The following is a 10,912-nucleotide window of genomic DNA, read 5'->3' as shown; positions in this document are numbered from 1 at the left end:
AAAAAAGAAATATGTTCATGTAGCCTATCTGTGTGAGTGTGGAAAACTTCATGCATTCGCTTCCTTCTCTTCATTACGGCTTAAACTGGAATTTACGGACCACGAGTGTCCGTGCGGAAAAGTGACGTCAAATCAGCCGACACGCCCCTCCGCAAGGCTCCTGTGTGGACGGTTTTCGCCTGGCCGTGCACACCCTGCGGCTAGGCGGACAAAGTGAAGTTTTCAAGACTCACGCTCACTTCCGCGAGCAGAAATCGCACAGAGTATAAAAGCTCTAAAAGCATATTCCCAGCTTAAAAGGCTCATTATCAGGATGTCGTTTAGCAGGTCCCCTGTGATCATCACGGCGCTTGCTGCGGTCCTCTCTCCCGTTTGGCTCGTGCTGGCTCCCGCGGAGCGTCAGCCCCGTCTCGTCTCTAGTAGGCCTATGTCCCACCCTTTATGAGCCGGTCACTTCCCGTAATAAAGAAATCTTTCCCGGCTGGGATTTCTCAAAGCAGTGTTTTAAAGTTAATTTCAATCAGCTGGTCAGTGTGAGATTTAGTTGAACGTACATACTTTTCCATATCCAGGGTGATTCTTCAGCTTGTATTTTTGGCGGAGAATGCAATTATTTTCTTCTCTAGATGCACATACAATTTTCACCAGCCCTGGCTGCCCTCCCCTCCCATCTAGTCGAATCGCATCCCCAATTTCGGCCTGAATACAGAGGCCTTCTGCAAGAAGTAGCTGGGCTTTTTCACGTATTCTCTCCATTTTCCACTGACAATCCAGCTACAGTTATTGAGACATCAGAGTCAAATCTGACTTTAGGTGGAGCAGCTGCTGCACCCTGTGAGTTTATCTTCTCTTCTTACTTTAGGTGGAGCAGCTGCTGCACCCTGTGAGTTTATCTTCTCCTCTTACTTTAGGTGGAGCAGCTGCTGCACCCTGTGAGTTATCTTCTCTTCTTACTTTAGGTGCAGCAGCTGCTGCACCCTGTGAGTTATCTTCTCTTCTTACTTTAGGTGCAGCAGCTGCTGCACCCTGTGAGTTATCTTCTCTTCTTACTTTAGGCGGAGCAGCTGCTGCACCCTGTGAGTTTTTCTATTCTCCTCTTACTTTAGGTGGAGCAGCTGCTGCACCCTGTGAGTTTATCTTCTCCTCTTACTTTAGGTGGAGCAGCTGCTTCACCCTGTGAGTTTATCTTCTCTTACTTTAGGTGGAGCAGCTGCTTCACCCTGTGAGTTTATCTTCTCCTCTTACTTTAGGTGGAGCAGCTGCTTCACCCTGTGAGTTTATCCTCTCCTCTTACTTTAGGTGGAGCAGCTGCTTCACCCTGTGAGTTTATCTTCTCCTCTTACTTTAGGTGGAGCAGCTGCTTCACCCTGTGAGTTTATCTTCTCTTACTTTAGGTGGAGCAGCTGCTTCACCCTGTGAGTTTATCTTCTCCTCTTACTTTAGGTGGAGCAGCTGCTTCATCCTGTGAGTTTATCTCCTCTTACTTTAGGTGGAGCAGCTGCTTCATCCTGTGAGTTTATCTTCTCCTCTTACTTTAGGTGGAGCAGCTGCTTCATCCTGTGAGTTTATCTCCTCTTACTTTAGGTGGAGCAGCTGCTTCATCCTGTGAGTTTATCTTCTCCTCTTACTTTAGGTGGAGCAGCTGCTTCACCCTGTGAGTTTATCTTCTCCTCTTACTTTAGGTGGAGCAGCTGCTTCATCCTGTGAGTTTATCTTCTCTTACTTTAGGTGGAGCAGCTGCTTCACCCTGTCAGTTTATCTTCTCCTCTTACTTTAGGTGGAGCAGCTGCTTCACCCTGTCAGTTTATCTTCTCCTCTTACTTTAGGTGGAGCAGCTGCTTCACCCTGTGAGTTTATCTTCTCCTCCAAAACTTGCATTCAGGATTGCAGCCGGCCAACTTCGATATCAAGTGTATTTTTAACATTACGGCAGTGTTGCTCTATAAGAGTGTGTGTGGGCTTTGTCTCGGAGTGGCGCTTCAAATTCGCATCACGCTTAGCAATGAGACATGGTGGTTTTGAACTGCCCTCCGTGGGAAGAATCAACATGTAAGAGTCTGTCCAGTCTTGATTAAAAACAGTGTTTTCACTGTCTGCTGTACTGTCCTCTTTTTAGAGCACGCCATGTGACATAACTCCTCTCTTTTTAGATCACACCATGTGACATAACTCCTCTCTTTTTAGAGCACACCATGTGACATAACTCCTCTCTTTTTAGATCACACCATGTGACATAACTCTTCTCTTTTTAGAGCACGCCATGTGACATAACTCCTCTCTTTTTAGATCACACCATGTGACATAACTCCTCTCTTTTTAGAGCTCACCATGTGACATAACTCCTCTCTTTTTAGAGCACACCATGTGACATAACTCCTCTCTTTTTAGAGCACACCATGTGACATAACTCCTCTCTTGTTAGAGCACACCATGTGACATAACTCCTCTCTTGTTAGAGCACACCATGTGACATAACTCCTCTCTTTTTAGAGCACACCATGTGACATAACTCCTCTCTTTTTAGAGCACACCATGTGATATAACTCCTCTCTTTTTAGAGCACACCATGTGACATAACTCCTCTCTTTTTAGAGCACACCATGTGACATAACTCCTCTCTTTTTAGAGCACACCATGTGACATAACTCCTCTCTTTTTAGAGCACACCATGTGACATAACTCCTCTCTTTTTAGAGCACACCATGTAAAATAACTCCTCTTTTTAGAGCACACCATGTGACATAACTCCTCTCTTTTTAGAGCACACCATGTGACATAACTCCTCTCTTTTTAGAGCACACCATGTGACATAACTCCTCTCTTTTTAGAGCACACCATGTGACATAACTCCTCTCTTGTTAGAGCACACCATGTGATATAACTCCTCTCTTTTTAGAGCACACCATGTGACATAACTCCTCTCTTTTTAGAGCACACCATGTGACATAACTCCTCTCTTTTTAGAGCACACCATGTGACATAACTCCTCTCTTTTTAGAGCACACCATGTGACATAACTCCTCTCTTTTTAGAGCACACCATGTGACATAACTCCTCTCTTTTTAGAGCACACCATGTAAAATAACTCCTCTTTTTAGAGCACACCATGTGACATAACTCCTCTCTTTTTAGAGCACACCATGTGACATAACTCCTCTCTTGTTAGAGCACACCATGTGATATAACTCCTCTCTTTTTAGAGCACACCATGTGACATAACTCCTCTCTTTTTAGAGCACACCATGTGACATAACTCCTCTCTTTTTAGAGCACACCATGTGACATAACTCCTCTCTTTTTAGAGCACACCATGTGAAATAACTCCTCTCTTTTTAGAGCATGCACCATGTGACATAACTCCTCTCTTTTTAGAGCACACCATGTGACACAACTCCTCCCTTTTTAGAGCACACCATGTGACATAACTCCTCTCTGGCTCACATATTCTCTGACTGCAGCCTCATCCTCATCTCTCCCCCTGTGTGTGTGTGTGTGTGTGTGTGTGTGTGTGTGTGTGTGTCACTCGCTGTGCAGACAGGCAGCCCCCACTCACACATTTGATTGGCTGAGTAGAATCACGTGTGATGATTTACAACGCATGCATTGGTCAGCGAGTTTCCTGTGCTGATAAACAAGTACCATAATGGCTATAAAGCGGTAGCCTACAGTTTAAAATAGAAACGCTCTGTGAAAATTTAATAATTCTCAATTATTTCTAGGTTATATGGCTGGGTCCAGATAGGATCCCTTCTGTGTCCGGATCCGGACCGGAGTCCGCAGTTTTGGCCCATTTCCACCGCTGGTATTAGGTCGCTTTCACATATAAGCTGATTAGTCCGCTTTCACAGCGCCAGAGTTCGTTTCCTCGGATAGTGCGCTTCGTTTGGGGGGGGGGTGAAAGCGCAAACGAACTCTGGGGCGGAACAAACAAACGAACTCTGGTCCGCTTGTAAACGTGGGTCTCGGTTCGCTTCCAAGTGAACCCTGGCGCGGTTCGTTTGTTGTGTGAAAGCAAACCGGACTAAACACAAGAGCGCCAGTGCATCTGATGCACTCATGCAGTGCATCATGAGTAGAAGACGGTAGAAGGGAGCAAAAACAAACACTGCGGCGTGCACACGTGTACAGTACCTGCATGTCCTGACGTACGTCATCATAACAACACATGGTTTCTCAACAGCTAGCTTGCCTATCTCCTTCGGTACGTAGGCCACTCGTCTCATCTGCAGGAAAAAATTTTCAACAGCTTGCTGCCTCATCTGCTGCTCATATTGGGCACATTCTTGTCAAATATTTATTTGATAGTAACACCAAAGTAAAACCAGAAATCCCATTATCGCAGGTGGTGTTGCTCCATGTTTTGTGTTTTGCGGATTCACTTGTGTTGTTCAGTCAACCCTCAGCCAGGCAAGAAGCCTGCTGAAGAGAGGAGAGATTTCCCTTCTCTATTCTGTCCAATAGACGAGTGAGTGTTCGACCGGGTGACATTGTTCAGAAAGTTTGGTGCGCTTGACAAATTGCTGTGTGAAAGCGAACCAGACCAAATGAAAATTGCAAAAATGTTGCAACTTCACCCCCCCAAATCGCACCGAGTCCACCAGCTTATATGTGAAAGCGACCTTAGTGTGGCCCCGCCCAGCTCGTCTCACTTGTTTGTCTCATTCCACCGATCAAAGACCTGTACAGGCCGGGTTGAGTCGGGGTTGAGTCGTGCTAGTTTTGGTCCCTGCTTTGTTGAGGTTCCAACTGGTACCATACAGTGACGTGAAAACACTTCAGATGACTGATTGGTCAGGCAGAATCGTGTCTACTGTGTCTGGATACTTTCTGTCAATGCTGGATAACAGTGGGACTTTACCTTCTCTTCTGTTATTTCCATCAGTCTTTTGTGTTGCTGCCTTCGGCTCTGGTGAAATAAAATCGATCTCCTTGCTCAGCCTTAACATGACGGTGGTTTTCAATTGACCTATTGCTAAGCCCCACCCCCGTCCTGACTCGGACAAACACAGGGCAGGCTGAGTAGAATTGAAGCCGTCACTGTTAAAGTTATATCCCAAGACGCTCTTCACAACTTTTTGAGCCCTGATATCGTCTAGAAGCCATCAGAAAGTACTTCACTATGCCATGGTAGTAGCCTACAACATTTAAAGCTATCAATAAAAAGAAATGCGATACGTGCAATCCTGGAAACGGCTTTAGCAAATCTTTAATCAAACGTTTTAACGGAGGAAGACAGCAGGCGGGGATAACAGACAACTCACATCCAGAATTGACATACACTAGAGTAACCTCTCCATGGATTATATAGCCTATATGCCGAATTGAAGAGCGTTGCCTGGTAATCTATTTCATGTACCTCTGTATAATCAAGAAACATTAAATAATGTAGATGTTTTTCACAGCGAGACAACGGCACACACGCACGCATGGGTGTAGCAGATCAGCAGAGGCATAGCTTCCAGCTTTTAACATCATGTTTTCCTCCTGGATCTTTTCTCTTTAGACTATGTCACATTTATTTGGAGAACGGGATTAATTCCCTCGTTTTAGGGTTTGACTGGTGTCTGGCGATGTTTTAATCACATCAATCAATGTGCCTCCTCTTAGTCTCGCTGGCCAGCCTCTCCTCTCTACCTCTTCACCAACTCCACACGCATAACGTAATGACTGGAAACTCGCATAATTCAGCATTTTATTTTGCCGACTTTCTGAATACCATGATGATTTTACGATACCTTTTGGATCATGGAAGCCAAATGAGGGAGAAGACTCGTCATCTCGCTGTCACCACGATTACAGATTTAACGTCCAAAACAGTAGCATTGTGGATGTGAGTGGATCTATGTTTACTAGTTTAATATTATCAATTGCCTGGCCTCCCAGGATACCTCGTAATGTTGCATTTACCCCCATGCACATCGTTTGACCATTTTTTCAACTTATAAATGTATAAAACCAGAGGAAACTCGTGTTTTCTAGTGCTTCTCTATGGAGCTCTAAGCTGAGAATGTCCGAGTGTATTGTAGAGCTGCACGCGTTGTGATTGGCTCGTCTGCATTCGGGGCATGGCTTAGCGATAGGTCAATTGTTTTGAGAGAGAAAAAGTCTGCTGCTCAGGGAAGCCCTTTGTAGTTATATGCTAGGTCGGCTCCGCTAGGCCGGAGGTGGGGGTTTAGCGAAGCCGCGGTCTTGCCTGGTGAGTGGCCACCGGGGTAGTGGCTTCCCTTCTCGTCGTAGTGTAACCCCCGTCCCCCGCGCAGTGCATGGATGTAAATAACAACAAATTGATATCCATTCTCCTGGACGATGGTCACATTTGCCCATGTCGGTCATTTAGAGGCAACAGTATTTCATAACCAGTTTATAAGTTCTGTGTATGGATTTAATTTTAACGTTATATGTTAGCCTACATGGGCGGAGGGCAGATATGCGGTCGCTATGACGACCAGGTGTGGGCGGAGGCGAGTAAACTTGCTATGTAAACAGTCTATATCAAATAGAGCCGAGTAAGGCCAGTATTTTTGTTAGTATAATGTGTTGCTTTGTTTCATGAATCAAACTAAATTCATACTTACATTTCCTCAGACCTGGTTTCAACCACTGCACTGCATCATGGTCCACTCTGGAGGAATAAACATAATCGCTTTGATGATGGAAACGTTAAAGAGAGAATGAAACATTTGATCATGTGACTACTTCATTTGCATTTTACCTTGCATTTAAGACAGGACAATGCGCTGCGGTGGGGGGGGGGGGGGGGGCGGGTGACCAAGATGACAGAGTGATAAGAAATAATTTAAATACGTCATACCGAATCATATTGAATGTGTGGGAAATCACACTGAACTACACCAAAGTTCTAGCTGCAGCTGGTCTAAATTCCATTACTGTGGTGATGCAACCGCCTGCACGGGCATCTCGCATGCGCACCCATGACAGGCAATTACAACGCTGTACATTTAAACGTACGCTACACTGCTGCTCAGTGCTCAAGCACTCATACCGGTAGGTCTCTCCTTTTAACAACTTTCTCATTTGGTTAGGCTACACGCTTGTCAGATCTGCAGGCTACTTAATGTTACTTTGCTCCCCTCTGTCTCTCTCTCTCTCTCTCTCTCTCTCTCTCGATCCTCTCTCTCCACGTCTCCTCCAGTCCGAGTCCATGCAGACTCCAGAAACTATAAACAGTAGCCTACTAGCCTACTGCAGCCTGGACTGCTGTGGTGTCCACAGCAGCCCATGTAGTCTAACGTAATGTTACACCATCACTTGGGAGTATTATGCCTAGTAGGAAGGGCATGTGCTTATTCAGCTCACACACGTCACAGAATTGACCTATAGGAGAATCGTCTTGTCATTCTGCGCACAGAATGCTCTAACGAGACTGGCCTTGGAACCTGCTCTCATTGGGGATATTAGTCAGGATAAATGTACCTGCTGCTATCCTAATTATTAATTTTCCTCTAGATTTTTTCTGCTCCCTCAACCCTAAAGTTCAAACTTCGCCTATGGTCTGGCATAACGAGTTCAAAAAATGTTTATCCTATCCTTTATCCTATATTCTTCAAGATTTTAAAACTTCTTTATATTATATATTATTCTTATAATCATTTTCTTTTAACACATCTTAATTATAACTAGCAGGATACCTGCCCTATGCAGTGTATCCAGTGTAAATGTTGCGGTCTCTGCATGTTCAACCCCTACTGTGTCTGCAGCCAGGATGGCCAGCACGGACAAACAGTTCCCCAGCCCCATCAATCTTGTAAAATTTGTTGGAAATAGCTCCCCAACAGATACAAAAACATGAGCTTAATGTGTTTGATGTACATACAAAGAACTGCCACGATCGGATTTGTGAAACACGCATTTAAAGAAAATCGATTTCCTTCTCCCAGGGTTGTCCTCAGCCTGAGCTCACCTCAACAGAGGCAGCCAGACTGTGGGCGCTCCGCCTCTGGATGAGTGACTGGCTGAGCATGTGCACACATGTGCCCCAGTTAAACGAGGAACTAATTCTCATTGGAGGGAACCCTCTTGCTATTTCTTCTCCCTATTCACTTTATTCAGAAGGCTTCAGAGACTAACAGGAAGTGTAAATACAATCGGAGGTTCCGATTGTATTTACACTTCCTGTGACTCATAGAGCTGTGACACATAATGTGAGTTAAACTAGGGCTGCGTTCCAATACCCATACTTGTACTTCTTTCTTGTAGTATGTACTGCCGCTGCCCTCACAAAGTATGGATTGTAGTGTGTAGCATGCATGCAAAATGCATACTATTGGGACACACTACATCTGTCGTCACGTGAGCTTCCTGAACTCCGACCTCTTGCTCACTTCCACCGACGTCCGCAGCGCCACATTTGATTTCTTTTTTTTTATTCAATAAACAAAGTCTGGCAATAACAAACAGTACATTATACAAAAAATTCAGACTAAGCTTTTACAAAATTAGAACAGACAATCAAATAAACAAATTGCTGTTATATTGTAATGTATGTTGCTGTTTCTAATAAACTGATGTGATGATACTTACATGCAGTCTCATTCTTAACAGTATAATAACGTGCATATTTCTGTCAGTGTTTTTATCATAGTTATTGACGTGTTCACGGCGTCATGGAGGTGGGCGTGGATTATACATGCAGCTCAGTCAGTGCGACGTAACTCCAGTAGGTGGCGGTAATGCACAAAAAGTTGTTTGCCAACCGCCATAAAACATTAGAAGAAGAAGAAGAAGAAGACGTAACTTCCGCTGCGCAAAGGATTGTGGGGAAGATTGGCTGGCGCAGCATGCATCGATCCATACTCCGAAATAGGAGCTGATGTAGTACAACATCCTGGTACTCTTGGCATACTGCATCTGACATACTATGTATTGGGACATACTAATTCTTTTTTTGCCTACTAAATAGTATGGAAGTATGGGTATTGGAACGGGCCCTAGGTTTGACCAGGTGAGTCAGACTAGTTTGAGCAGGTAAAACAGCCGGCCTTTTGAACAGGAAGTCGTGATACAATGGGTCAAGTGGGTGGGGCTGCATAAGGTGAATAGATTTACTTCGAAAATGGCCGTTTCACAACATGTACATGTGAGTGTTTCTGGCGCTGTTAGAATGTGTATTTTGGGAGACTGAATGGCGGTACCATAGACTGCCATTGTAGTGCTATCTAACTAACGTTAGCAGTGAGGACTGAGGAGTCAAACACACTTTCTAATGCACGCACAGTGAAGTGAAGATGTTGGCGTATCCCTTTAACGTTAGCCATGGCTTTTCACTCAGCAAGAAGAACAACAGAAAACAAACTTTCTTGGCAAGGATCATTGAATGGATTTTTTCTCAACAATGGCTTACCTTTATAATGTTATTTTTTATTGTAGTACATCTTAGTAATACACAAAGCTCTGTGTAGGTGTCTATTTTTGTTGTTTTATGTCTTTAATATTCCTCCTCTTCTCAGTGTGACAGAGAAAATGTGTGTGACTCTCAGCCTTCTAGCAGATTTTGCCTGTCCATACCTGAGAGAGTCCAGTCTCCAGTGTGGATCCTCCAGTCCAGCAGAGAGCAGCTCTCCTGAGGCTCCTGGATGATTGTAGCTCAGGTCCAGCTCTCTCAGATGGGAGGGGTTGGAGCTCAGAGCTGAGGCCAGAGAAGCACAGCCTTCCTCTGTGAGCAGACAGCCTGACAGCCTACACACACACACACACACACACACACACACACACACACACACACACACACACACACACACACAGATAAGTACATATATGATATGGTAATTGGAGCTTTTATACTCTGTGCGGGTTTCTGCTCGCTGGAGGTGAGCGTAAGTGGAAAGTTTTTCAAAAGTGGAGTTTTCAAGACCCCCGCCCAGCAGGGGGTCTTGAAGGCGCTGACAGGCGCTAACAGGGTTCTGCGCACCCTTGACTTGGAGCCTTGCCACCGACTAGCAGCGACAGCGAGACTGTGCATACTCGAACGTAACTCTGCGCGTTGGCTGCGGTACACGTCCAAAACACTAGGTGGCTTGTGGTACACTTATGTCATTATGACGTTATCGTGTCGTTTACCAAGAACTTGCATTTCATGTCGGTGGGGGGACATTTTATTGTCCCTCCATTTCAAAACTCATTCCGGTGAGCCTGCAGAAGGCTTTGCTAGATGAGGGACAAGCACTGTTATATCAGGAAATGGCATTTCCTCATTCCTCACAACAAGTACTTCAGCGGATATGTGCGCAGGTTTGGGCATTGCCCGTGCAGTCAGCGAAAGAAGCTGCTGTCACAGACATGACTGGCTTTTAAGGGGAGTGGACTGGACATGAGCTCACACGCGTGTGAATACTGTTTTGGGCATTAACGCCTATGGAGGTTTGCACCGAGATAACGCGAAGCACAGCGGGCCGACACGCGCACAATTAGGGCTTTGTGCATCGCTATTCCAGCGCAAAACTAGCACTAATAGAAAATTACTGCCATTGCGACGATAGAGCCCAAAGACTCCTGATTACAAGACAGACAGTTGTATAGTGTGAAAGGAACAGAGACAGACGACCCAACAAGGATCTTGTAGTCTGTATGAGCCATAAGGGCCTGGACACTTGCAGATCTTCCTCTTTCAACTTTCCAATAAGAGTTCTCCACTCACTTCACTGACATTATTGTGCTTATAAGCCAGAATTTAAACTGTAATCTCTTTAACAGTATCAGTAATACTAACCCGAGAATCTCCAGTCTACATTGTGGACTGCCCAGTCCCGCAGAGAGCAGCTTCACTCCTGAATCCTGCACATCGTTGTTACTCAGGTTCAGCTCTCTCAGACAAGATGATCTGAGGCAAAGAACTGATGACAACCCCTGGCAGCATTTATCTGTCAGCTTGTTTTGATCCAACCTGACAAAATAG

General features: G+C 45.0%; 1 protein-coding gene across 1 annotated transcript in view; it reads right to left on the bottom strand.

The window, feature by feature from the left end:
- Positions 1 to 10,912, bottom strand: part of LOC310791949 (protein NLRC3-like) — a 32,563-nt gene that overhangs the window by 6,967 nt on the left and 14,684 nt on the right. The window contains exons 7-9 of the mRNA XM_083653631.1: positions 10,727 to 10,900; positions 9,526 to 9,696; positions 6,576 to 6,622 (exon numbers count right to left, since the gene is read on the bottom strand). Coding sequence (XP_083509757.1) covers positions 6,576 to 6,622; positions 9,526 to 9,696; positions 10,727 to 10,900 — 392 coding nt within the window. The remainder of the gene's footprint in view (positions 1 to 6,575; positions 6,623 to 9,525; positions 9,697 to 10,726; positions 10,901 to 10,912) is intronic.

Source organism: Poromitra crassiceps (genome assembly GCF_964638095.1).
Source record: "Poromitra crassiceps genome assembly, chromosome: 17".
Lineage (NCBI taxonomy): Eukaryota > Metazoa > Chordata > Actinopteri > Beryciformes > Melamphaidae > Poromitra > Poromitra crassiceps.
Note: the sequence above shows the minus strand (reverse complement) of the source record. Positions and strands in the feature narration are given on the sequence as shown.